General features: G+C 41.9%; 1 protein-coding gene across 1 annotated transcript; it reads left to right on the top strand.

Annotated features, from left to right (window-relative positions):
* Window positions 1-248: 248 nt before the first annotated feature.
* Window positions 249-27,412, top strand: VWA5A (von Willebrand factor A domain containing 5A). Its single transcript, XM_087828720.1, has 17 exons — window positions 249-1,074; window positions 1,194-1,396; window positions 1,686-1,908; window positions 2,030-2,199; window positions 2,456-2,570; window positions 5,268-5,437; window positions 5,693-5,781; window positions 5,981-6,125; window positions 6,565-6,644; window positions 13,359-13,473; window positions 14,232-14,396; window positions 14,625-14,725; window positions 15,214-15,462; window positions 21,308-21,427; window positions 23,758-23,896; window positions 26,537-26,663; window positions 27,153-27,412. Exons 1-17 carry the CDS (start codon window positions 1,032-1,034, stop codon window positions 27,230-27,232), a joined length of 2,334 nt encoding a protein of 777 aa, XP_087684846.1. The 5' UTR covers window positions 249-1,031; the 3' UTR covers window positions 27,233-27,412.
* The last annotated feature ends 424 nt before the right edge of the window (window positions 27,413-27,836 follow it).

The following is a 27,836-nucleotide window of genomic DNA, read 5'->3' as shown; positions in this document are numbered from 1 at the left end:
GGCTTGGAGTAGGGTGTGATGTTTTAAATGATTGTGGTGCGCACAGAGGGCCTAAAAATAGTCCTGCCAAAGCTTCAGAATCCTTGGGGGAGGGGGGCGGGGGGGATTACCTTTCTCAAGAGCTGGCCTGTAGGTTCCTGAGTGCGGTTCAGGTTCCCAGTGCTTCCCGTGCCCCCGGGCTCGGGATAAGCACATTTCACTCATCTTCAGCATTCTTTGTGTACCAGGCGATTACATTTTAGCTCCTTAAGGTTTATTTTCAGTAAAATCCCCCTAGTTGGTGCTGGAGATTGCAGCTCAGGTCACCCTTTGACAGCACAGGGGGAAGCAAGCTCACGGACGACTGGGTTCAGAGTGCTTGGAGGGCAGCGGGAAGAAAGGTCATCCTGGACGCTAGGTCCCACCCTACAGCTGTCCATTGCTGGACACCTGGGGCCTTCCCCCCGGTGACCTCCTTTCCCTCCCCATCCCCCCTGCTCTGCTCACGTCTGTCTAACTGCTGACCGCAGAAGTAACAGCCAAGGTCTATCTATCAGTAGTAACAAGAACAGGACTATTGTCTCTCATTGATTAAGTGCTGCCTATAGGCCAGGCGCCATTCTGAGGACTTCATGTATATTGATTCATATATGCATATACCTGTGATTTTCATTTTAGAAAGAATGCTGAGGTTCAGAGGGGTTAAGCTCATTATACTAACTGAATATACCTAAGGAGTAATGTAACAGATACACTTCAGAAAAAGTGAACTGGTGTTTGAACCAGCCTTAGGGTGTTTCAGAGGTTTCCTGTTTAGCAGGTACTTAGTGACTCTTTCAACTTTCCGCCTGGCTCTGGCATTTAGAAGGAGCCTTGCTATTGACACCTTTATCCCCTTTTCAGCTTCTTTCTCCCTCCTAGTTCCATCATTAACCCTCTGAATATATTTTTGTGCCAGAGAGAAGCACATAAGGTATTGGTGTTTGAATAGGTAATCCTCAGCCTGGCACTCTATTCATGATGTGTCTTTTCCACAGTAACCCTGTGTCACCATGGTGCGCCCCTGTGGCCTACTAACCCAACAAGAGGAGCCAGGTAAGCCTGACGCGTGACTCTCACTTGCCATTGCCTCTTTGGCACCTAGCACAGCGCCTGGTCTGCAGGAGGCCTTCTAGGAAAGTTTGCTGAACTCTTAAACTCTGGTCTCTCTCCAGTGCCACTGAAGAGCATCTCTGTGACCTTGTCCGTTTGCGAGTTTGTGGCTGGTGTGTCTGCCACCTTAAGCTACGAGAATGAGGGGAAAGTTCCTCTGGAGGTCTTCTTTGTTTTCCCCATGGATGAAGACTCGGCTGTCTACAGCTTTGAGGCCATGGTGGATGGGAAGAGAATTACGGCAGAGTTACAGGACAAGACGGAGGTACTAGGGGCGGGCGCGTTATCTCCTCCCTTGGCATCTCCGCAGCGCTTACTCTGCAGGGTCTCCATCAAATGCAGCTTCACAAACATGTTGGTGTTGAATGCTTTGTCTCCACGCCCCCTAACTGATACTTTCCTAAAATCGCTGGAGGGAAAATCAGTCTCAGGCACTCACGGTACAGCTGTGAACTTTGCGATACCACCTCACCCCCTGGTCTTTGTTTCCTGTGCCACTCGTCCCCTCATCAAGCATGTCACCTTTGGTAGCACCTTTCTTTCCTTGTTCTCAGGCCCACACCAAGTATGAGGATGCCATCAGCCAGGGCCACCAAGCCTTCCTGTTAGAGGAGGACGATATCTCCAGAGACGTCTTCTCTTGCAATGTGGGGAACCTCCCCCCCGGGTCAAAGGCGGCCCTCACCCTGAAGTACGTGCAGGAGCTGCCCCTGGAGGCAGATGGGGCCCTGCGCTATGTGCTCCCCGCTATCCTGAACCCTCGGTACCAGCTGTCCGGTGAATATTCCCTTTCTTCAAATACTAGTGGTGGCTGACACCATTGGCAGAACCCCCTCAAGGTTGTAGGGGTGCTACAAGGTGTGGGAAGGGAAAACACCACTAAGGCAACTTTTTGTAGGAGGGCCCGAGGACAGCCTTAGAGTGAAGACTCCTGTAGTGCCTTTGAAGGACCTGCCCTACACACTCAGCATGGTTGCCACCGCCAGTTCCCAGCATGGCATCGAGAGGATCCAATGCAACTGTCCCTCGAGTCCCGTTGAGTACCTTGGAGATAAGACTTCTGCTCAGGTGAGTAGTAAGGGAACACTGTTGTTGCCAGCACCCTGATCTTGGGTCCTGATCTTCCTCACTCAGCCTTTCTTAAATGGTCCTTCCTTTTCCCTGCTCAGCCGGGGGAATCACTCTGGGCTCCTTCATCCTTATGTAATCTCCAGAGCAGCCTCTCCATTCTTGCCCCGACTCCTGTGGCCCTCAGCTCCCACCCCAGCCACGGCAGAAGGCAGTGATAGTTGTAACGTGGCTCCTTTGCTTATTCCCAACTTAGATTTCCTTGGCTGATGGACACAAATTTGATCGAGATGTGGAACTCCTGATTTACTACAGAGAGGTGCACTCCCCCAGTGTAGCTGTGGAGATGGGGCAGCCTACAACAGAGCCCGGTATTTTCTTTCTCCCTTTGTAGTTACCTCCTAAAGGGGTAACTCTAGTCTTGGAATTACCCTCAATGTACCCTCACTTTTTTCCCCCTTCTATCCAGTAGTGGGTAAAAAAACCTGAAATAGCTTGTACTATGGCATGCAAAAATGGTTCAGATCAATGAATATCATGTGACTGTGTCTTACAGGTAAATTTAAGTGAATTAGCAGATAATTGGACAAAGGACATGAAAAAGAATTTATAAGGGAAACACAACTAGTTAACAAGTATGTGACAATGATCAGTCTCTACAAATATAAATAAAAATAAAGGAAAAATATTGATGTGACCTTTTCACTTTTCAAATGATCAAAGATTTCCAAATCTGGTAATGCCTTGGACTTTAAAAGGGCAAGTGAATTTGGCACTCTCGTAGATTGCTGTAAGCAAGCGCCCTAACCAACGCAGGGATCGAACCTACAACCGAGGTACGAGTCCTTGATCGGCAGTGGAACCTGTGACCCTTTGATGCATGGGCTGACGCTCTAACCACTGAGCCACGATGGTGAGGGCATGACCTGGTGTTTAGTCAGGATTATTTTAATCCACCAGAGAAAGTTTTAAAATGTTGCATCTTAAAAGGTAAAGATTGAGATCTCAGTCCCTGTCCTTCCAAGCAGTTCTGTGGGCCGCTTTGCAGATTCCTCATCTGTTCCCTGTGACCAGCTGTGCAGACCACGGGAGACGTCAGGGCAGCCTTTACAAGTCTTGTAAACCCCTCCAGCAGGGCTGCCAAATGTTGCCTCCAGATCATGTATTTGGCCAAGGTGGCTTGCTGTTCACATCCATACAAAGAAGTAAATGACAACTGGCAGCTTGCTCGCTGAAACCATTTAGAGTTCTGCCAAATGAGACAGCTCTCATCTACATGATGAAACTGCAAAATAGACTTTAAAAACTTTGAATGCACTTAACCATATTAAGAACATGTTTTTTGTTTTTGTTTTTTGTTTTGTTTTTAAATACATCCTTATTGATTACAGAGAGATGAAAGGAGAGGGAGAGAGAGATAGAAACATCAATGATGAGAGTCATTGATCGAACCCGCAACCCAGGCATGTGCCCTGACCCGGAATCGAACCCCGATCGCCTGGATCCTAGGTCGACGCTCAACCGCTGAGCCACGCCCGGCCGGGCAAGAACATGTTTTTTCTTAAAATTATATTCACAATTTAATACAAATAATTGTTTAAGAACTTTAAATAATTATGAAATTATCAAGAGCTTACTCTGAGCTGAGCCCTAGATTGAGTTCCTGAAGTGAATTATGTCACTTAATTCTTAAAATAATTTTGATGTAGGTATTTACTACCTTGATTCTTTAGATGGGGAAAATGAAGCTGAGCAAGCAGAAGAGCGAGGGTTCGAAACGCCTCATTTAAAAATGAGGAAGCAGAGACTTGGGGAGGGGAAAATAATTTGAGCCAAGCCAAAAGTATTATAGTAGATAACACATATATTGTGCTTACTTTGTATCTGGCATTGTTCTAAAGAGTTTAGATATATCAGCTCACTTCATTCTCATGGCAGCCTTTCTAACATATCAGGTACAGGGTGAGCCCCACTGTTACCCAGCTGTCTCTCAGAATGGAAAGGAATCTACCTTGCCCATTAAGAAAAAGCTACTCAGCCACCATATATCCAGAGATCTGGATTATGTAACAGTTATCTTTGAACCAATGTGCTATCGACTATTTGCTATGCCTCTCCCATTTTATTTGGAAGCAGTTTGGTTATTGTGGTGTTCTTGGGTAAGAGAGTAAACTGAGTCAGGTCCTATAGTCAGACTGAACCTCAGGGCTACTGAGAATTTAAACCTATAACCCTGGAATGACTATAATATAGATAGGATATTGGAATTAGATTCTGTGTTTTCTTGTATTCTCTGAACTGTTAAACTAGAGTTGGTATAAACCAGCCATTCTCATTACATCTCTATCTTAATACTAGTATTTTAATTCCGGCCTCAGTTTTCACTTGCCCCTCAAGATAAAATCATAGCTATGGCTTTGACAGCTTGGTGACAGGCCAGCTCCCGTGGCCGCCTACACACCATTGTTTGGGTGATGCTGTTATCAACACACATCCCAGTGCTTCTCTTTGTTCTGGAGAGCGTCCGTAAGTGCTTCGTACCCAAAGCAGATGGACTTTCCTCGGTGTGTGTGACACTTACACTCTCAGCTCTTGTAAATTGTCAACGAAAGAGTTGCACACATGAGCTCCATTTTTTTAAAGCTGCAATGAAAGCCATAAACAAGGACCCACCTGATAAATTTCCTGATGATTTGATTTGAAGAGAATGTGTCTCTGCAAATAAGTTAGGGTGATTCTTCTGACATGCTGGAACATTTTAACTTCATGTATTTTACTAATTTGCCTAGCTGCTAGGAAATTAGCATCAATTATAGCATTTTAATTATTGCTTGTTCCTGGTAACCTCTACCCTTTGTCTTCTATTTAATATCTATTTTGCTTCTATATCTCATATGTTTATAACTTACTTCAAACCCTTTGCCAGCAGATAGAGTATAAAGATCAGGCAGTGTTTCAGGTTTGGGGTTTCTCAGCTCCCTGTGAAGTCACTGCAGCTGATTCTTGGTGTCGTAGTATGAATTTTTAGTTCCTTTTCGTCTTACAGTGTCCTTATTCTTTCTGAGTAGGTTGTTTGATGGGCGATCCATCTGCGATGGTGAGTTTCTACCCGAATATCCCAGAAGCTCAGCCACTAATCACGTGTGGAGAATTCATCTTCCTCATGGACCGCTCGGGAAGTATGCAGTGTCCCATGAGCAATCAGGATAACTCTCAGCTGCGCATAGAGGCAGCCAAGGTAAAACTAGCTCTTTTCTTTTTCGGGCCACCTGCTCAAGTAAAGATGAGCCTCGAGGGTTAAATTAGAGTCCATCGGAATCCCTGGGTCTGTTTCCAGCTGAACCGCAGCTCACATGCCACCCTGAGGCTAGCGTGGGGGTGTGAGGTCTGGAGGCCCGATGTGGGTGAAGCCCACGCCTCAGGAGGAAGACTGGCAGGGTCTGTGTGTCTGCAAGGACCCTCCCTCACCACTCCTCATACTCTCTTCTTTCAGGAAACACTGATTTGGCTGCTAAAGAGTTTGCCTATAGGCTGTTATTTCAACATCTATGGATTTGGATCTTCCCATGAGGCCTTCTTTCAGTAAGTTCTTAGGAAGGCACTAGAGAACTCAGAAAGAGACTCTAAAGAAAGGACTGTATTGTTAAAGGGGTTACTGCAGAACTGGCTTTGGCATTGGGGGTTTCAGGTGAGGTTTACGGTGGGGCTAATCGCAATTCAGGGACTCGATACTGGGCAGTGTCAAGTAGCTGTGTCACCGAGTGTGTTTCTCTTCTCTCAGGAAGAGTGTGAAGTACACTCAGGAGACCATGGAGGAGGCACTGAGGAAGGTTAAGCTAATGGAGGCTGACCTAGGGGGCACGGAAATCTTGACCCCACTCAAGAACATTTACAGTGGAGCTTCCATCCCAGGCCACCCTCTGCAGGTAAGAACTGGAACTGAGCTAACCAAAGGGAACAGAGGATTCAACCTCTGTTCAGGAATTTACAGCCCCGAGTTTCATTTAGGATTGTTGAAATAGGGGTCGCATTTCAGAGTTTTTTGTCACATAGTGAAGAGGAAAAGACAAGAGGCATTTAGTAGAATTCCTCTTTCTTCGTCCATGCTGTGAATTATGGAGGTGGAAGATCTTTTGCCACAAAAGCCTTAGATGAACTAGTTGGGGCAGGTGATTCAAATGCCCGGGGTTGGGGACAAACCTTATGTGAGAACCTGGTGCCAGTGCCAGTGGACCCTTAGGGATCTCAGGCCTGTCTGAAGAGGCATCGGTGTCTCTGGCGTGAACTAATTGGGTTTTCAAGGGCAGATTTGGGGATTTTCAGAATGAACTCCGTAGAGACTTGACGAATGTCTTCTGTGTTCAGCTTTTTGTTTTCACAGATGGAGAAGTTGACGACACATTTAGTGTCATCAGAGAAGTGAAAAGCAACCGTCTGAAGCACAGGTATGAGGATTATGAGATTTCTGGGCAACTGACCCAGTAGAGCCACGTGTAATCCCGTGCCTCGTGGTCCAGTGTTGATATTCCTTTCAGAGGACAGAATTGTTCAAGAATTTTACTTTTACCATCTGACAAAATGTTTCTCTACATCACTTTTTCCGTCACTACTAAATGTTACAATTTTCTAAATAACATCAATAACAGGGTGCTGTCTCTGTCTCTTATTCCCTCTAAACCACAATGGAAACAAGTATTGAATAGTAAGACTTTTTTTAATATAAACAATTTTATGAAATTAAAACATACAGAAAGCTACACAAATTGAAAGCATACTGCGGATGGATTATCAGAGTGAACACACGTGTAATCATCGCACAGGTCAGGAACTAGAATGTTACCAGCACCTTTCCAACTCTGTTCTTTTCCATCACTTCCCAAATTTCATTACTACCCATTTTTATCTCTCCAGAGGAAATAGCTTTCCTGAGTTATAACACTATGGATTATTTTTGCTTGTTTTTGAATAAAAATAAATGTTATACAGTCAGTTTTTATTGTATGTATTTTGCTTCTTTCCCTCAGCAGTATATTGAGATTCACACACATTTGGCATGAAACTATAGTTAATTTTCATTGGTGTATAGTATTCCACATGGTGGTTAAACCATAATTTATTTATCGGTTCTACTGCTGATAGACTGTGGTTTAGCTAGTAAAAATAATGCTTTTATGAATATCTTTGCATTCTTGTACAGGTATTTTTTGCATGCACACACTTGTGAGTGCACATACATAAGCATATGTACATATTTATTTTCACATATATGCACACAGATGCATTTCTTTGAGTTGAGATGGTTGTGGAATTTATTGGGAATGCCAGTTTTCCAAGTTATACTAATTTCATTCACACCAGTATTGTATGAAGGTTCCAGTTGCCCCATTCCCTATATAAAACTTGGCATTGTTTATCTTGTTAAAATTTTAACTAATTTTGTAGGTGTATAGTGGTATCTCATTACAATTTTAATTTACATTTTTCTGGTGACTAATGAAGTTGAGCACCTTTTTATATTTTTATTGACCACTTGGATGTCCTCTTTTGTGATGTACCTTAAAATTTCTTTTATATTTTTCTGTTAGTTTTTTTTAACTGATCTGTAGTTCATTCTGCCTTCTAGATGTAAACACTTTGCTAATATGTTTAGACATGCATTTTTCTCTTCTATAGCTTTCCTTTTCACTCTCAAAATGATGTTTTTTGATTAATAGTTCTTAGTTTTAATGTAGTTTAGTTTTTCAGTCCTTTTCTACACAGTTTATTTTTCTGTGTGTCCTATTAAAAAGTCTGTACCTACCTAAGGTCATGAAGCTATTTTCCTTTGTTACTTTCTAGAAGTTCTATTATTTTTTCTCTTACAGTTAGATCTATAGATAGTTCAGCTGGAATTAATTTTTGTGCACTGTGTGAGGTGGGGTCAAGTTTCTTTTTTCTTTTCATGTGGACATGAAATCTGTCCTCTACCATGATTGAAAAGCTTTTCCTTTCTTCACTGGTGTGCAGTGCATTTCAGTCACAGATAAACATTGCACGTGTGGATGGTTTCTGGAGCCCTTATTCCACTCCACTGCTCTGTGTATCCAGACATATGCTAGGTCTACACCATATGCATTAATGTAACTTTCTGATAAATATTAATTTCCAGTAATTCCTGAACTTTGTTCTTTTTCAAGATTGTCTTCATGACATTCTGTGTTTGTATTTTGAATTAGCTTGCCAATTTTTACCAAAAAAGGAAATCTTGTGTTACTGATTTGAATTTCATTGCCTTTATAGATCAGTTTGGGGAGAATTTAGTGTTTATTGAGTTTTTCTATTTAAATGGTATATCTTTCCATTTATTTAGGTCTTTTTTGATTCTTCTAAATGTGTGTTTCTAATATTTTATTTCAAAAATTTAAACCTATAGGGAAGTTTTAAGAATAGAACGATAGACACTCATATACCTTTTGCCCAGGTCTGCCAGTTACCAACATTTTACTACATTTGCTTCACCTATTATTTTTTTGTCTGAAATGTTTGAGAGAAAACCACAGATATATAGGTGAATAATTATGCACCCATCTTCTAAAAACAGGACATTCTGATAAATAACCACCTTTTTATATCTAAAAAAAAATCTAAATTCAGAGTATTTAATGTTGAGATAAAACCATTATCTAAATGCAAGTCATATGTACCAGTTTCTCTGTTTATTTTCATTTTGTTCTAAAAACAGGACATTCTGATAAATAACCACCTTTTTATATTTTAAAAAAAATCTAAATTCAGAGTATTTAATGTTGAGATAAAACCATTATCTAAATGCAAGTCATATGTACCAGTTTCTCTGTTTATTTTCATTTTGTTCCAGGAGCAAATCCCAGGACAAGTATTAAATTTCATTGTTATGTCTTTTTAGTCTTCTCTGGGATAATTTCTCAGCTTGCCATTATCCTTCACAATACTGACATTTTGAAAGAGGTCTAGCTATTTACTTTTTATAGAACCTCAATTTATGTTTGACTTGTTTAAATTAAACTTAAATATTTTGGAAGAAATATTCCAAAAGTAAGTGGAATATTGGTGATAAAATTGACCACTTAAAGTTGGTATCTGACAGATAACTTTGAAATTTTGTAAACATCCTGTTCTTAGCCGATATTTACTCAGTAGTTTGAGGGTTCACTGATGATTGTTACCCAAGTGCTGTTACTATCAGTGGTTACAAAGTGGTGATTTTTTTTTTTTTTAAATATATCTTTATTGATTTCAGAGAGAGGAAAGGAGAGGGAGAGAGAGAGAGAGAAACATCAGTGATGAGAGAGTCATTGATGGAGCCCGCAACCCGGGCATGTGCCCTGACCGGGAATCGAACCCCGATCGCCTGGATCCCAGGTCGACGCTCAGCCGCTGAGCCACGCCCGGCCAGGCAAAAATGGTGATTTTTAATTCCTGTCACCTTTCCCGTGCTTATGAGCTGCCATCCTGCTGTAAAGAAAAGCTTTACCATCGTTCCTCCCTCCTCTCCCTTCCTCGTGCTGTGTCAGTTTCTACTTTTGAATTCTCTCATTGGTTTTCAGTTTTTTAAGATTCATTACTCTCATCCGTCATTTAGATTCTCAGAATTTCCAGATCTGGCCAGTGGGAGCCCCCTTTAACTTGCTCCTATGTCTTTTTCACATGTTTCTTTGGTTTATGAATATTCCTTCTTTTCTTAAAAAATGTTTCAGACTCACCTGTACATTCCCAATTGGGTGGCCAGTCATTTCTCGAATAGGCCTTGTTCCTATCAGTGCACATGATAAATAGAAGTCAGTATTTGAGTGACAGGTGTAGCTCTTTACTACTGGCCTGTTATTTATTATAGGCATTTTTGGCAGACAGAACTAGCAAATGATTAAGAAAAACACACATTCTTACTGATCCTTCTATTTCCAAGGTAACAACATAGCATTCTTTTTTTTTCCTATTCTATATTTGTATTTTTTTTCTCCATGACGAGAACCCTGGTTCCCCACAAAATCAGTAAATTTACTTCTTTCTTTAACAACACACCAGAAACTCTCTGTAATATTTTATAAGTCTCTGCATAGAGTTCTTCATGAATTTTTTATTGGATTTTTTTTCTTAGGTTTTTGATGCTAATTTAAGTAGTATTTTAAAATATATATATATTTTTATTGATTTCAGAGAGAGGAAGGGAAAGGGAGAGAGAGAGAGAAACATCCATGATGAGAGAGAGTCATTGACCAGCTGCCTCCTGCACGCCTCCGACTGGGGATCGAGCCCCAACCCTGCGCCTGTGCCCTGACTGGGGGTCCAACCGAGACCTCCCGGACCCTACACCAATGCTCAACTGCTGAGCCACACCCACCTGGGCTATCCTTTATTCTTTTAACGTGTTAATTATAATGACTGTTGTTAAATGTTAGACCAAACTTGCATTTCTGAAAAAAAAAAAAAAAAACACATCCAAATTAATTGTGATCTATTTACATTTTCCATATATTTTTGATTCAGTTGACTAATAATTGTTTGGGATTTAAAAATCTGTTTTCATGAGAAATATTGACATGCATTTTTTTTCTTATAATATTCTTGTTGGGTTTTAATGTCAGCATTGCAATGGCATCAGATAGTGAGCTGAGAATAATTGCCTGTTTTTCTATTATCTGAAAGATTTTCTCTCATGTGTACCAGATGTTGCCAGGAGATTTTTTTCTGTGGGAAGGTTTTTAAATCTCTTTATTGAAATAGAACTATTCATATTTTTATATGTTCTTGATTCTTATGGGAGTTTGTATATTTTATCTAAATTTTCAAATTGCTTTGCATGACGTTGTCTCTGATGTTGCCAGACACTGTTACTAAGTTTTGTCAAATCGGAGGTAATATTCCCCGTTTATTCCTGGTGTTGGCTATTTGTGCCTTCTCTATAGTTTTTTCCTTGCCCTAAATGTTTGTCAATTTTAATGATCTTTAAAAAAACCCCAGTACTTTTTGTGTATCCTCTCTATTGTATGATTGTTTTCTATATGACTAACATTTGCTCCTATCTTCCTTTTCTTTAAACTTTTTGCGTTTATTGGCTGTTCTTTTCCTACGATCTGGAGCAGGATGCTCAGGTGGTTGACTTTGACTTCTTTCTCTGATGTGTGTATTTAGAACTGCACATTTAAACATATCCGTAGCTGAATCCTAAATTTGGATGTCATTTTCCATTGGTATTCACTATTTTCTAATTATCATTATGATTTCTTTATAAAGCCTATGTTATTCAGAAGTATAGTGTATATTTTTCTAATATTTGGGGGTTTTCTGTTTCATCATTAATTTTCAGATGTTTTATGTAAAAATTCTAGAAATGTTTTGAGCCTCTAGGTGATGTTACCTTGCCCCTGAGAAGATTTGCTTTTTACTTCTGACAAGAAGCGGATAATCTTCATCCAGTTAGAGTCTAATGAGCATTAGTCATTAGATGGCTGGTTTATTTCAGATTCACCTCTGCCTCTAGGGTATAGTTCTACAGACTTTTATGAAAAACGCTGAGTGTCTACCAGGGCACTTTCTCTTTGGAAAGCCCAAATCTGAAACTGCTTAGCTTTTTAACCATTCAGTTATGAGTTTGGACTTGGCACTTGCTCCAAGTAGTATAAAGGGATACCAGATACCACCTCTCTTGGCTTCGCTCTCCCCTCCCAGTTCTCAGCCCATAGAGCTTTATTGACTTGATAGCCTTTCGATGTTTTCAAAGAGATTATTAGAAATATTGTATACAGCTTTTCTAGTTCTCTGCTGGCTTGGAACAACTTAGCCTGGCATTGCTGTGAGCAGAACTCTCCTAGGGTGTTATACTTTAAGTCAGAGGTCATATATTTACATTCCAGTTTTCCTGCTTCTCAGCTGTTTGGACAAATCAACTAAATTCTCTAAGCCTCAGTTTCCTCACGTGAAAACAGACATAATAGTTTACCTTATAGGTTTACTATGAGGTTAAAAGAGTATGCCTAAGGCAAGCATTAGGAACTGTGCTTGACACAAAGTAAGTGGTACATAAAGTTCTGCCATTATTGTAATTATTATCGGTATTACTGTCATCCACGCGAAGCAAGTAAGTAAGTTCTAGGCATATAGTTAGCTATCAATAAATACTGTTTAGCTTTACTTTTATACAAAAAAAACACTTAAACGTGCATCAGAGTACTTTACGAACCATAAAGAACGTAGGCCTCAGTTCAAAAGCTTGTGGGAAATCTAAATGTGATAAATCAAGATGCTTGTAGGCTGTGATCTCTAGGGAGCATTGTCACAGTTAAGTCACAGTAGTTAGAAGTCTGGTTCGTAGCCTTACAAGTTTAGAGCATCAGTCCTGATGCTGATGTCATTGGATATGGGGATGATGATTCACACTGAAGAGAGGGCTACATAAGCCAAAGAACGGGTATTAATTTACAATGAGAACTGTCCTTGTCGTGCCTTCCAAAATTTCTTGAATTAGCCTTACCAGCACATTATCTGTTTATAGGCAGTTCTGTTTGGGGAGCTATATTGTGATTAAAAAGCGTTTTGGTGCACATGAACTCGGGCAGGGAGAGAGCTCTCTGGTTAGAGGAGCAGGAGGCACTGTTTCCCACCCTAACTAGCCCTGCCAGGGCAGACATGCTTCCAGAACAATGGCAGTCAAGCACTGATGGTAGTGTTTGTTTTTTCTTAACTCCCACTTTCTGATTGGCCCATTCTTTGGATTGATTATTAAAATAATTGATGAGGACATAGTCCTATTTTTTGTTTTTTTCTGCTTCTAGAAGCAGTGTAATATATAATGGTTTGCCAGGGGTATCTTGGAGTCAAACAAGGCAGCACTCAAATTCCATCGTACCATTCGGTAGGGGTGTGATCTTGGACAGAGTTCTAAAATCCTTTTGGCCTCCGTTTCTTATCTGCAAAGTGAAACAGAAGCCTGCCTCTTAGCAGTCCCAGGGCAATTAAATCACATTATTAGTTTAAGGCATTTGGCCTTCTAAAATATAGAATATGCTCAATAAAAGGTAGCTGTTATGCCTTTGGTCAAGGAAGTAGGCTATCTCCTTATGTGTTTTTGACAACTATGTATTAATTTTATAATTTCACCTGTTAGACCCCGTCTCTGACTTCTGTCTGTTTTACAATTGCAGATGTTTCTCGTTTGGTATTGGAGAAGGAGCCTCCACCAGCCTGATAAAAGGCATTGCCCGGGTAGCAGGAGGCACGGCAGAATTTATCACAGGCAAAGACAGGATGCAGTCAAAGGTGAGGGGCAGGCCCTGTGTCCGGAGGCGGTGATCCAGCGAGAGGGTGGGGCAGAGGTGCCCCGCTAAAGAGCACAGGCGACATACTGCCCCTGGGGCTCACTTCCTCATATCCCCAAGGCGCTGGGCTACATGCTTAATGGGGCTACTTTTGGCTTTATGATAAAGGGCCCATTGTAGTTTTTGGAGAAATGGCATCTAGTCCCAGGAGTTGGAGGCCCTGGAACAAAATGCTGGAAGAGATTAGGGCTTTGTGTTTAAAACAAGAAACTGAGAAACTAAGAATTTTGACTGTCATGATTGACATTCCAGGTGTGTGCTTTAGGCCCCCTTTGGTCCTAGTCTGTCCTCCATGCAAATGACACGGAGAACAAGAAGGATAGTGTAATATGCCTGGTGGGTTGGAATGGGGGGTAAATTGATACGCCTTTTGATTAGTACATGCACGGAGGGTGTCTTCCACCTCTGGTTATATCTCCAAGTTCCTCTTTCCCAGTTGGTGCCATTTCTCATCTGACGCCTACTTCTCTGCTTCTCTGTGGTCTCCTTTCCCAGATATTTACTTTATTCACTTTTAAAATTTCTCTGCTTTAGCTTCGTCATGTGTAAAGCAAAAGTAATAACACCCATCTCCTAATAGTGTGGAGTGGGCGCAGGTGCATGGTGCTGCGGAGCACCGTGTGCGTGCGCGCCTCCCACCAGCAGGAGGCGCTGTCGCCATTATTGCTCCCGGCGCTTACTCTCTCCTCCTTCCACCAGGCTCTTAGGTCCCTGAAACGTTCTCTGCAGCCTGTAGTAGAGGATGTTTCTCTGAGCTGGAATTTGCCTCCTGGTCTGTCTGCTAAAATGCTGTCCCCAGAACCAACCGTCATCTTTCGGGGCCAGCGGTTAATCGTCTACGCGCAGCTGGCTGGGATGATGCCGGTGAGACTCCACTCTTGCTTGTTTCTCTGGCCAGAGCAGCTACTGCCCTGAGCTCTGCTCTGGGCACTTGCCGGGCAGATTCAGCCTCCCCACTCCATCATGTGAAGCCTGGTCTCCTGAACTACCTGGTTTCTAGTCAGAAATTGTAATGTGTTGGGTAGGGGAGCTGCCCCGATTTCTCTTGATGATGTCTCCCTTTCCTCATGTCTCCTCTTTTCTAATTTTTAGCCAGGAGAGGCAACAGGAGAAGTTTGCCTCAAGTACACCCTTCAGGGAAAGAGTTGTGAGAATAAGGTGACATTTTCTCTACAACCCAAGTCTGATGCCAAGTGAGATTTCAGTTTTCCTTTACTATTTCCTTTCTTCCTTCATTCCCTCCATCCTCCTTCCTTCCTCTCTCCCTCCCTCCCTCCTCCCTCTCTCCTCCCTCCTTCCTTCTTCCCTCCTTCCTCCCTCCCTCCTTCCTCCCTCCTCCTCCTTCCTTCTTCCTCCCTCCTTCCTCCCTTCTCCCTTCTCCCTTTCCTTCTTTTTCTTTCCCCCTCCCCTCCCCTCCCTTCCCCCCTCCCCCTCCCCTCCCCTCCCCTCCCGTCCCCTCCCCTCCCGTCCCGTCCCTTCCCTTTTCTTGCCTCTGCCATCCTTGGAGGTTGGTTTCCTGCTCTTAATTATATCCCTAAAATCACTTTTCCTTTTTAAGCCACTCAGATTTTCTCTCTCCCCTATCTTTTATTCCTCCCTGTTCCATCCCTAACTTTTCGGGGCTCTGAGCAGTGGGCACATGTCTGCTTTTCCCTAAGTCACAGGAATTTTTCTCTTTTAGCCTCACCATTCATCGCCTTGCTGCCAAGTCCTTTATCCAGACCAAGGACATGGGCTACAGCGAGACTCCAGCAAATGATAAAAAAGATGTGTTGAAAGTAAGCCTTGAGTGTGGAGTCATAAGCTCCCACACAGCTTTCATTGCCATCAACAAGGATCTCAACAAGCCGGTTCAGGGACCTCTGGTTCGTAGTGACGTTCCAAGGCCAATGCTATGTGGGATGAGGATGTCTTCTCCTCCTGCTGGGATGTCAATGTTTTTTCCCTATTCTGCTGCGATGCCAGCACCACCGATTGCACGGTCCTGTGGAGGTGATGAGTTTTATTCTAATCAAATTCATACAAAATAGGGAACCCTGGATATCTAGATACATCATTTAAAGTAAATGTTTTTCCCCTTGTCTCTCATATCTAGGATTTCTGACTGGTGTAAAACTTTTTTGTACTAGAAAACTAGAAAATATCCCATTAGCAAGAAAATTTAAAGTACCCCAAGGGAAAAAAATGAGGAAAATTAAATAGAAAGTACACATAAACATTGAGTAGTTACTGCCTAAATCTGAAGCTGAATTACCTTATTGATAATAGTTAATGATTATACAAATGGCTGATGAACAGCCTAGTAGTGTTAGGAAATGGGTGCTGATGGCAGGGACTGTCTCGGACATAAGCCAAGCAAGCTTAGTTATAGATACTGGGGACTTGGGGATTAGGATCAGGTGGAGAAATGCCCTGGGCAGGTTTCTGTACTGGAGAGGAATGCATGATGTTATTTGTGGAGGCAGGCTTCAAGGTGAGCCCAGGTTTTTGGTTGGGCCACTGGGTGAATGATGATACCATTTATTTAACAGAGTAATGAAAGAACAGCAATAAGTTTAGGGGGTAAAGTGTTGGCTTATTTTTTAGCATTTTGAATTTGACATCCCTATGGGCTATCCACATGAAGATATCCAATAGAAAAGGAGACAGATCTAATGTTCAGAGGAGAGGTCAAGGTTGAAGATATACATTAGGCAATATTCAGAATCTAGGTAATGACTAAAGTCATTAGAATGGATGAGATTATTCAGAGGGCAGGTATAAAATGAGATGAAAAGAGGGATACAGTTGGAACAATGAAGAATATCAAGTATCTAGGGGTGGATGCCCCAAACCATAATAAAAAGGAATGAAGCAGGAGAAAAGAAATGACTGCATGTTCAAAACAAAAGGAAACTATAATCTAGCAAAGGGAGTTGTCAAAGTATCAGATACTGCAGAGAAGTCAAAATAAAATGAAATGGTCTATTGTGTTAACATCAAAGAAAGCCTTGCTAATCTCATCAAGAACAGTTTTATTAGCTTAGGTCAGGAAATCTATATTTAGAGAGCACATGAGAGGTGGGAAATGAGGGGCAGCTTGTCTATATACTTTTTTATAAATGTTGAAAGGAAAGAATAGAGAGGGATATCTATAGAAGAAATTACAGAGCTGAGGTAAGTGTGCGTGTATGTGTAGATGTGTGTGTTATATCTCTTCAAGATTTCAGAATGGGAGGGATTTGAGAATGTTCTAATGCTAACAGGAAAGTGCCACTGGAGAGGGGTGACAGTACTGGGTGTGGGGAGGGTAGCTAACTGAGAAGGGTGTTTGAGGAAGTGAGGGGGGATGAGATCTAGAATAGCAGAGGAGGGATTAGCCTTTAACAGGACAAGGGTTGGGCACTCTCCCCCTATTGCCAGGAAGTGGAGGAAACCCTATAATTAGGTTTTAGTTCATAGGTTGAGAGGCAAGCTTTTGGAGTTTCTGTCTGAGAGTTTAATGTTGTTTTAGTGAAAGACACAGCAAGATTAGCTAATGACTATGTGCCTATAGTTGTACAAGGGAAAATTTGATGAAAGGGTTTGAAATGTGTCTGTGGAAAACTGGAGAGTGAAATGCTCAGGGAGAAACCGAGCATTTGTCCAGGAACGTTAAGAGTCCAGTTTAGTTTTGATACGCTGGCATTTAGTGCCACCAAACTACTAAATGGAATCAGTTTATTTGATTCAGGTCAGCAGCATTCAGCAGCTTTGGTATAAGAATGAATGAAGAAAGTTGAGTGTTGGCTTCCTTTTCAGGTTGGGGTTTTGCCAGACAGATGTGATAAAAAGGAAATTAGCAACATGGAATTGAAGATATTGATAAAAAGAATTTTAAAGTGTTGGACCTGAGATTTAGGCTAAATGGAAAAAAGAGTAAAGATGGAAGGAAATTTTTATAAAAAACAGAGGACACAAAGACTTAGAGGTCCAGATGTAGGCCAGGTAAAATAAGAATCTGAGTTAGAATGCTGGAAAAGTTGAATATTTTATTTCTTAATTTTAAAATTATTTATTTATTTTTATTGTTGACACTATTACAGATGTCCCCCACTTTCCCTCCTTTTGTCCCACTCCACTTAGCCATGGCTCCCCAGGCCTTGGCCACATTATTGTCTGTCTCTATGGGCTGTGCATATATGCATATATGTTCTTTGGTTAATCTCTTCCAAATGCCCCACACCCCACCCCTCTGAGATCTGTCAGTCTGTTCCATGTATCCATGCCACTGGTCCTATTTTGTTCATCAGTTTATTTTTATTTTTCAATTAAAGTTCACATACATTATTATATTAGTTTCAGGTGTAAACCCCAGTGATTAGATATGTTACTTTCAGGTGTAAACCCCAGTGCTCAGATATTATGTAACTTACTAAGCGATCAGCCCAACGAATCGCGCACCCATCTGACCTATACATAGTTATTAGAATATTATTGACTATTTCCCCTATGCTGTACTTTACATCTGCATAACTGTTCTGTAACAACCAATTTGTACTTCTTAATCCCTTTATCTTTTTCTCCCATCTCCCTAACCCCCCTCCCATCTGGCAACCTTAAAAATGTTCTCTGTATCTATAACTCTGTTTCTGTTCTGCTTGTTCATTTATTTTGTTTTTTAGATTCAATTATTGATAGATATGTATTTATTGCCATTTTATTGTTCATATTTTTATCTTTTTTTCATCTTCTTAAAGAAGACCCTTCAACATTTCATGTAATACTGGTTTGGTGGTGATTAACTCCTTTAGCTTTTTCTTGTCTGTGAAGCTCTCTATCTGTCCTTTGATTTCAAATGATAGCTTTGCTGGGTAGAGTAATCTTGGTTGTAGGTCCTTGCTTTTCATCACTTTGAATATTTTATGCCACTCCCTTCTGGCCTGCAAAGTTTCTGTTGAGAAATCAGCTGGCAGTCTTATGGGTGCTCCTTTGTAGGTAATTAATTATTTTTCTCTTGCTGCTCTTTAGATTCTCTCTTTGCATTTAACCTTTTGCATTTTAATTGTGATGTGTCTTGGTGTGGGCCTCTTTGCATTCCTCTTGTTTGGGACTCTCTGCGCTTCCTGGGCTTATATGTCATTTTCCTTCACCAGGTTAGGGAAGGTTTCTGTCATTTTTTCAAATAGGTTTTCAATTCCTTGCTCCCTCTCTTCTCCTTCTGTACACCCATGATGTGAATGTTGGTACTCTTGAAGTCCCAGAGGCTCCTTACACTATCCTCATTTTTTTGGATTCTTTTTTATTTTTGCTGTTCTGATTGGGTGCTTTTTGTTTCTTATCTTCCAAATCACTGATGTGATTCTCAGTTTCATCTGCTCCACTGTTGATCCCCTGTAAATTATTCCTCATTTTGTTAGTGTCTCCTTCATTTCTTAGTGGTCCTTTTTTATGCTGTTGATGTTCCCACTAAGTTCACTGAGCATCCTTATAACCAGTGTTTTGAACTCTGCATCTGGTAGATTGTTGTCTCCATTTCATTTAGTTCTTTTTCTGGAGTTTTGTTCTGTTCTTTCATTTGGGACAGGTTTCTTTGTCTCCTCATTTTGGCTCTCTTCCTATGTTTGTTTCTATGTATTAGGTAGAGATGCTATGTCTCCCAGGCTTGATAGAGTGGCCTTATGTAGTAGGTGTTCTGTAGGGTCCAGTGGCAAACCTTCCCCATCCCCCAAGCTTGACTCATGGGGTGAGCCCCCAGTGTGGGCTGTATACACCCTCCTATTGTAGTTGAGCTTTGATTACTGTTGGCTTGTCAATGGGAGGGATTTACCCCCAGGCTGATCAGCTGCTAGGACTGACTGGGACCACCATGGAGGATTAGCTGTGTAGGAGCCCACCACACAGAACAGGACTCACTTCAACGGGGCTCTGGTGTCTGCTGAGTCTGCCCCTTGAGTGTGTTGCTTGTGGAGGTGGTTGGGTGGTGATGCTTTGATGTGATCTGAAGCTCTCCACTGGGTGCACTGGCTCTGGGGCCTCCTGGGAGGTTCAGGCCAAGGTCAGCTGCTACCTTTGTTCTGCCCTGGGGCTACCCAGCATGAACTACAAAGCAATGTGCAGATGGCTGTTAACTTGTGCTGGGCTTGGAGGTGCTCAGGTGAGGCTAAGCTGCAAACCAAGGCCTGCTGCTAGTGCTGGGCCTGGGGACACTTAGTGAGAGGTACTGGGCATCCTGAGGCTACATGATGCTTGTTTGAAAGATTTTAGAAAAATCTGAAGCATGAGCCAAGACAGGCCATTCCTGTGGTAAAGCCACTGGAAACAGCTTGTGTGGACCTGGAAGTTGGGTGAGGCGGGGCCCCAGGGAATCACCAGGGTGGGACTAGCAGTGTTAATCCAGGTTGATGGGAGACTCAGATAGGGTTCTCACCTTCTGGGTCTGTGTGAGGAGGGCTCAGAAAAGAAATAATGGCCTCTGCCAGCACTTCTGCTTGGGACAAAACTGCCTCTCCAGTTCTTGCTCTCATGGCCAACAATTCAGTTCCCCCCCGTATGCCTCTTGCCTTTCAAGCTGCTGCCCCAGTGCTGGAGCTCAGAGGAATGAGTCTGAGTTAGTCCATGTGAGCCCTTTAAGCAGAGCACCTGGGACTCCAGCTGCCTCTGTCTCCCTCAACCTCATTCCAACCTGGTTTTTATAAGCAGAAGTTATGGGGACTCTTCTTCCCAGAACTGGAACCCTGGGCTGGGGGGCTTGGTGTGGGGCTGGGACTCCTTGCTCCTTTGGGGGGACCTCTGTAGCTGAGATATCCCTCCTAGTTTTTATCTGCCACACACAGGTGTGGCACCAGTTTGTTTGCATCTCCACCCCTCCTACTGGTCCCCGTGTGGCTTCTTCTTTAATTAATTACCTAGTTGTAGGACCTCTGTTCACCTAGATTTCAGGTGGTTCTGAATGGTGGTTGTTCTGCAGTTTAGTTGTAATTTTGATGTGGTTGTGGGAGAAGGCAAGTATACCACATTTATTTACACCCCTATCTTGACTGGAAATTTCTGGATATTGTATTTTAAAAGTAGATTTTTTTTTCAAATAATTTTTTACAGGTGGAACAATTCTGCTTGATAACCAGATCCTGGCTTGGGAGGGAGTGGCTGGAGTAGAATGCAGGCTGAAGCCATTTTATTTGAGGAAGACAAGAAGCTTTGAATTAGGGTGTTGGATAGGTTATCTACGTGGGTACTTAATCTCTTAAGATGTTGGCAGGCTTTGACAAAGTGAAATGAAGTGAAAGTCTTTGATCTAGTTTTCAGATACTTCAGTGACTGATGAAAAGTGACAAAGAGATTGGAGGTTGTCAGCAGTGAGGATATGAGGAAGGTAATCCAGGTGAAGGTGAAGAGTAATGACATGGATGTGGCAATTGGGATTGAAGAGGTTTCCAGCCCCACCTACCTCACCTCTCAAACCTGGATGGTTGGGCTTTGGTACCTGCAGCAACCACCATTTGGGAAGGATAGAGGGAGAAAAGATTTTTAGGAGGAAAAATTAGTTTTAAGTTAAGATAAACAGTTGGAGGAAGCCTCCTATAATGAAACTAGAGATGCAGAAAAGATCGTTGTCATGTATCGAGAGGACACAGTTGGAGGGGCTCAGAGGATGCAGGTGTGTGCAGGATTTGGGCTTATGGAGAAAAAATGCACAGTAAAGGTGACTGAGGTGGACATGGATAGGAGCATATATCTCAAAGTATCAGGGCCCTTTGCCTACAGCAGAGAGCATAGGGTGCCTCCGTGTCAATGTCTATATTACTGTTTTTCAGCTTATACAAAGGCCTATTCTCCTACCATCCTCTTGCATCTCGGCCCAAATCCTACTGGAGCATGTCATGCCAGGAGAATGGTTACAGTCCCCATAGGTTCACAATTAACAAGAGCCTGTATTCTCCAGGTGAGCATCTTTCCAGGGATATTTTCTCACCAATGTTTGTCTGTCACACATATAGGACTGAAAAAACTCCTACGTCTTCATAAACCAAAGAAACTCTCGTCTCCCCAAGTACCCGCTTCTGCCATGGCTGCTTCTTCCATTGTGACCTTGGAAGCCGCCTACACAGGTGAGATGGCCCTTGGTTCTCTTTTCTGATCTGTGGGACCAGAAGAACTAATCTTCAGCGCTCTGCTACCTTGTGGCTCTCCCTACCTAGGAGGCAACCTGTTTGAAAAGCTTTGGTCAGAGGGTAAGATTTGTCCAGTCCCTATTTGGCAGGCTCAGCCCAGCTTCAGTAGTCTGTAATATAGGACACCGAAGCCTGTCCCAGTGGAGTTTACGAGCCCCTTTGCCATCTCAGCTCACACACCTTGCCTGCCGGCTGGGGCCCTCCTCTTGCAGAACCCACTTGCCACCCTGTTTGGTTCCCAGCTGCCTTAATCATTCTTTTACAAATTGGGTTTGAAGACAGATCTTTTTAATGCTGTCTGATGACTTTCTGTCACCAGAAGGTATTCCTTGGTCATTTCATTGCTTTGTATTCCATGCAGCTGGGCTTCTGATGTACATGACAAATTAAGTCAAAGTAAGTTTTACCACTGAGGAATGCCTATTCAAACTAAAATAGGCTGAAAGGCAACTTCTTTCTAGTCTCTGCAATTTTTGTAGCAGGGTTTATGGTGTCTATAGTTTAGTTTCAATATCTTTGCCACTTTCCATTTATTCATTCTTCTTAGGCTGCTAATCAAGAGAGGACTTCGAGGTCTAAGGTGGATTCAGGTCTCTGTCCTACCAATTACTGTGGGATTTTAAGAAAATCAATTAACTTTTTAGAGCCTTAGTTTCCTCAGCTATACTGTCATTCACCTCCTAGGGCTGTCATGAGAACTTAATGTTATCCATGGAGTAGGTTCTCAGTTTGTGTTGGTTTCTGTGCTGTCCTAAAACCCAGTAACTTGGAATATCCCCAATCTAGCTTCCTCTCTATGGAGCCTCTTACTAACGTAGAAAGAAAAAGTACCCAGCAATGTTCTGCTGGTTTTTGTGAATTAGTTGGCAACTACTAATAGGGAACCATTAGTAGAGAACCATTTATGTGCCTTCTAGGCCCTTTACCTTTTCTCTCATGCATCAGGCATTATTGTCTCTGGTTTACAGAGAAGGCTGAGATTTCTGTAGATTAAATAACTATTAGATTTTGAGTGTAGGCAAAGCTGAAATTCAAACTTAGACTTTTGAAATTCAGAGCCTTAGATTTTTTTTTCTCCATTAGAGTAGAACTGTTTTTCTTGCCTACTAATTTCCAGGTTCCTCTAAGTATATCATCCCATATGATAGATAGCCAGATATGAGATACTTTCTATGAAAATTCTGTGGTCTTTAAGCAATTTTTGTACCACCAGGATTAGACACTATACTACTCTTTTTAAAAAAAAAAAATGTTTTTATTGATTTTTAGAGACAGAGGAAGAGACACAGAGAGACACACCGTTCAGCTCTTCCCTACGTGCCGCCAACTGTGGATTGAGCCCACAGCCAGGTATATGCCCTGACTAGGAATCAAACCTGCAACCTCTCAGTGCATGGTATGGTGCTCAACCCACCCAGCCACACCATCCAGGGCTAGACTACTCTTTGAGGTAGACTGTTAACTGCTTCCTTTATTTATATCTTCCTTCTTTTGAATTTTTTGATAATTAAAATTTAAGCTATATTTGTCTAGAACTTTTTAATATACCTAAAGTTTTAAGGGTCATTTAAACAGGACTGGATAAGACTTTACACAGGACTATAATGTGGGTTCTTTAATACTCCATATCTTCCTCTTGTTCCTTAATTTAAAAAAAATATATCTTTATTGATTTCAGAGAAAGGAAGGGAAAGAGAGAGAGAAACATCAATGATGAGAGAGTCATCAATTGGCTGCCTCCTGCACGCCCCCCGCTGGAGATCGAGCCCACAACCTGGGCATGTGCCCTGACCGGGAATCGAACCGCGATCTCCTGATTCATAGTCCAGTTGCTCAACCACTCAGCCATGCCAGCCAGGCTTGTTTCTGAATTTTTAAGTGCATCTGTCCTCGTGGCAGTACAACACTGGGATGGCCTACATTGTCTCAGAGAAAATTCATGTCTCCCAGGGGAAGCACTGAAATAGGGAACTTGGTAGGTTCTGCTTAGCTGTGTACTCCTGCTATATAGCCTGTCTTTGAATTTAGACCTCTCTCGCTCAAGTATGCCAATGGGCCAGAAGCTTTGTAATTTTTCTTCTTCTTTTTTTCTCCTCCAAAATCTTTGAAGATGATCATCTTGTACAGCTGATTTCCCTCCAAAAGGCAGACGGTTCCTGGGATCTGAATGAAGGTCTGGCCATGGTTCTAGGTGTGAGTTTGGATGATATACTGGCTGCACTCCCTATCAAGGTGAGACTCAGAGAAGAAAAAGGAGTGTGTATATTTTTGAGAGGTTGGGGTCAGTAGAGAGAATTGAGGTGAATCATGACTCACTGAGGAAGGAGAATATAGGAGGTCATAGACTAAATAAGTTTCTAATAAGTAGAGGTTGAAGGTTTTTCCCGAGTAGGTTAGAACACAAGGTACAGGGAACTAATGGTCTAGCTAGTAGGAGTTGATAGACGACAAAGGGCAAGCTAAGATGCTCTTTTAATCTAATTCTCTGCCAACCATCTTAGTTATAGTAACAACTGTTCATTAAGCAATTATTGTGCCACACACTTGGCTAAGCACTTAACATTCATGATCTTATTTATTCATCACAATTAAGAAGGGTAAGTCCTGTTTACAGTGCTGTTTATAGAAGAAGAAACTGAAACCCAGAGCAATATAGTAATGTGTCTAAATTTACCTAACTAGTTAGTGGCAGAGTTGGGTTCAGTTCTAGGACTGACTACCTTTAGAACCCACCTTGTTGCTTGGCTTCCTAATAAGGAAGCTCTCCCGAAATGAGCAAGTCAAAGTTAGGGAATGTGACATGTAAATAAGGATGACCTATCTCAAATGTGCTCAAGTCTGCTGATGAGGGCAAATTACCCTCCAGAATTTCAAGGTAGCTTACTAAATCTCCTAACTGAGATATTGTTAAATATAAGACAAACGCCAAAAGCCTGAAGGACAGTATCATTTTGAATTTACAGAATGTGGAAGGTGATTAAATAAACTTCAGATATCCTGTAACTACAACAACCAATACAGTATCTACTAGTCAGATGTGGCTATTAAGCTCTTAAAATATGGCTAATTATAATGAGGGAATTTTTAATTGAATTGAGATGAGCTATAATTGTGAAATATATTCTGACTTTAAAGACTTAATATAAAAAGAATGTAAAATAGTTCCTTAATAATTAATATATTAAAATGATATTTTAAATAGGTTAAATAAAATGTATTATTAATAAAATATCTGTACCTTTTTATTTTTACATTTTTCATATGGCTACTAGCCACATGAAATTTAAATATGCTTAAATTTATATGGTGTCTAGCAATATATTTCTATTGAAAAATGCTGTTCTAAAACAGGTAATTACAAGGATAATTTATAAACAATTTATTAATTTGATTAATAAATATAATGAATATATAAATAATTAAAAGAAGATATTAAGGATCATGAAGCTCTAACTTGGTTTCATTGAGAACAAGACATGTTAGACTAACATTTTCTTCTTTGACATGTTTACTTGGCCAATAAATCGAGGGAACAAAGAGCCCTGGTGTATCTTAATTTCAGTAAGGAATGTGAATTTTTCTTAATGACTAGTATGGGGGCTGATTACAAACTAGTTGAAAACCCATAGTATTAAATAATGAATTTATTCAAACTTGAAACAGGTATTCAGACCCACTAGGCTCTGATTCTCTGCAGGTCCATATTTTCAATGAATGTTTAGGTGAAGATGTAGACCAATACTTTCCTATTTGTATATGACAAAACTGGGAGATGGTGTATTAGACAAGAAAATCAGGATCCCAAAAGACCTGAACGATGACTTCAATTAAAAACAAAAATTAGCTGGAAAAAACATACTGTTTTTCATTCTAAATTCTCAACTATACAGGTAGAAAATAGAAGCAAAATGACTTAAGAGCAGTCGCACATGAGAATTAGAGATTTTAGAGGACCACAAACTCAGCATCAATCAGCATATTTGAAATATGATTAGTTGAGGGCAATAGGATTGTCAGAAAAGCTGTACGTATTATATAATTTGGGGCTGGAGTCATAGAATTTTATAAGTCCATTTACCGCTAGACATGGCTGTTTAAAGTGATATATTTTAGAAATCACTGTTTCTAGACTAGGGCAACAAACACGGGGATTCTTACGGCTGTGACATAATCCCCTTAAGGGAGAATTAGAGGAACTGAGAATTTTGGTCTGAAACAGGACTACTCAGAGGGCATGAGAGCTGTTTCCAAATGTTAATGGTCATGATATACAAGAAGAATCTCTTTTGATCTTCTATCTCTAAAAACTGGAATTGGGAGCCATGGGTGAAAACTCATGGGAGCCCGTTTTGTTTTCTGTACTATGGATGACTTTCTGTGAGCGCTGTGAGCAGTATGACTTTGGTCAGAAGGTTTGGTCTCCAGTCCCAGCTCCATCAGGTGCTAGAGGACTAACTTGGGACAAATTATTTCAGTTTCCTCTCTTAAAAATGTGGTTTTTGATAATTCCTCATTTGCCTTTTGTTTGTTTTGGTGAGGGTTCAAATAAAAACACACATGAAGATGCTCTAGAAAATGTAAAGCAACTGTACATGCGTTAGTTTTTGCTGTTGTTTTATCACAGCTGGCTAACCCATGTTGGGGGTGTTTTAGGTCTTTCAGGCACTGTCCTGATGGTTACGCTGCATTTAAAATTTAAGACCTTTCTACCTAGAGACTCAACGTATTGTTGCCCTGAGGTTTAGGGCCTGGCATTATGCCTTGCAAGTCATAAATGAGATTAAGGGAGACCAGGCAATCTCATTCAGTCGCAGTTTGGCCCGTGGTAGGTGAGGAGGGAGTGGAGGCTTCAGGAAAGTCTGTCTGTTGCAGAGTGTGGATTCCTCGGGCTGGGCCACAGTCCTGGCGGTGCTCTGGCTGCATGACAGCTGTAAGGACATGAAATGTGAGTGGGAGCTTCTGGAAAGGAAAGCGGTGGCCTGGATTCACACCCATGCAGGTAGGAGCGCTTCCTAAGACCCCCATCTCCTTCCCTCCTTGGGAAGCTCAGCATCTTCCCAGACACTGAGCCTCCAGGCCTGAGAGGGGGACCAAGAGACCCTGTCGTCTTCCCCTGACCATCCTGGTCCAGACCTTTTCCAGTCTCCCAGCTAGTTCTTTCCTTGCAGGATGAGGGTGCAGTCTTAAATTGGGGGAGATGGGGCATGGGCGGGGGTGTGAACTGTGAAGGGACATGGAATGGCATCTATTCTACTCACTGTGTCAGTACTGTACTGAGTGTGAGACTGCACTTCGCATTTATTATCTCACTGCTGAATGTTTCTGGGGCCAGAGAAGAGTAGAGGGAACCTGAGCAATGTGAAGAGAAAAGTCAGGGGTATTGAAAAAAGATAAAAGCAGGATTCAGGGGAGATGATCGGGGAGGTTTAGAGGAGAATTGACTCTCATTGTTGTCTCAGCCCTGACTTTTGTTCTCTCCTCCTAACAGGCCCTGACGTGCATGTGCTTGCAAAAGCTGCTATAGATTTCCTGAAGGCATCTGTTGATCCTGCTATCTTTGCCCCCTGAGGATACCTGCCGGAACCCCAAGTGCCTCTTTCATGCTCTGGCCGCCTTTTCCCTTCCCTCTGATGGAATGTGTTTTTGTGCTCTACACCTACCCTGTCAGCTTCTTGTCATAAAAGTAGAGGATGCCCACCCCACCCTGCCTCCGTGTTCCAGGTTCCCTGTGGGTATGAGTTCCTTCCCCCAGCCGTGCCCTCAGCCCAGCGTCATGGTCCCAGAACCTTTCCCTTCCTGGGAGGAGTTCAAAAGCAGTAAGTTCCCTCCCAGGTTTTTCAAAGTGAAAACATGAAAAACAAGTGACCCGGACTCCAGACTAAAGGTTGCAGCACTGATGTTAGGGGATGCCTGAACTCTTTGCATTATTTTTGCATTATTTTTGTCTGTTCACTATTGCTTTGCATTATTTTTGTGTGTTCACTATTGCTTTTATGTACTTATGAGGACACACTGGTGAGCTATACAGTTTTCAATTCTTAGATAGGATGAAGAGTTGGAGGGGAGTTTGAAAGCCAACATTGGGCTCAATATAACCTCAAGGTGACAAAGAGAAATACTCAGGAGTCCACTGTGAGAATGGGCACTGTTGGGGACCTTGGTTGATTCTGCT

This window comes from Miniopterus natalensis, chromosome 20 (assembly GCF_054644295.1).
Source record: "Miniopterus natalensis isolate mMinNat1 chromosome 20, mMinNat1.hap1, whole genome shotgun sequence".
Classification (NCBI taxonomy): domain Eukaryota; kingdom Metazoa; phylum Chordata; class Mammalia; order Chiroptera; family Miniopteridae; genus Miniopterus; species Miniopterus natalensis.
Note: the sequence above shows the minus strand (reverse complement) of the source record. Positions and strands in the feature narration are given on the sequence as shown.

Bases quoted from the DNA above. Each gene is read 5' to 3' on its own strand.
- VWA5A (XM_087828720.1), top strand. From the start codon at position 1,032: ATGGTGCGCCCCTGTGGCCTACTAACCCAACAAGAGGAGCCAG. The intron at 2,571-5,267 runs GTATTTTCTTTC...CTTTCTGAGTAG, and splicing joins GCAGCCTACAACAGAGCCCG to GTTGTTTGATGGGCGATCCA. The intron at 23,897-26,536 runs GTGAGACTCAGA...TGTCTGTTGCAG, and splicing joins TGGCTGCACTCCCTATCAAG to AGTGTGGATTCCTCGGGCTG.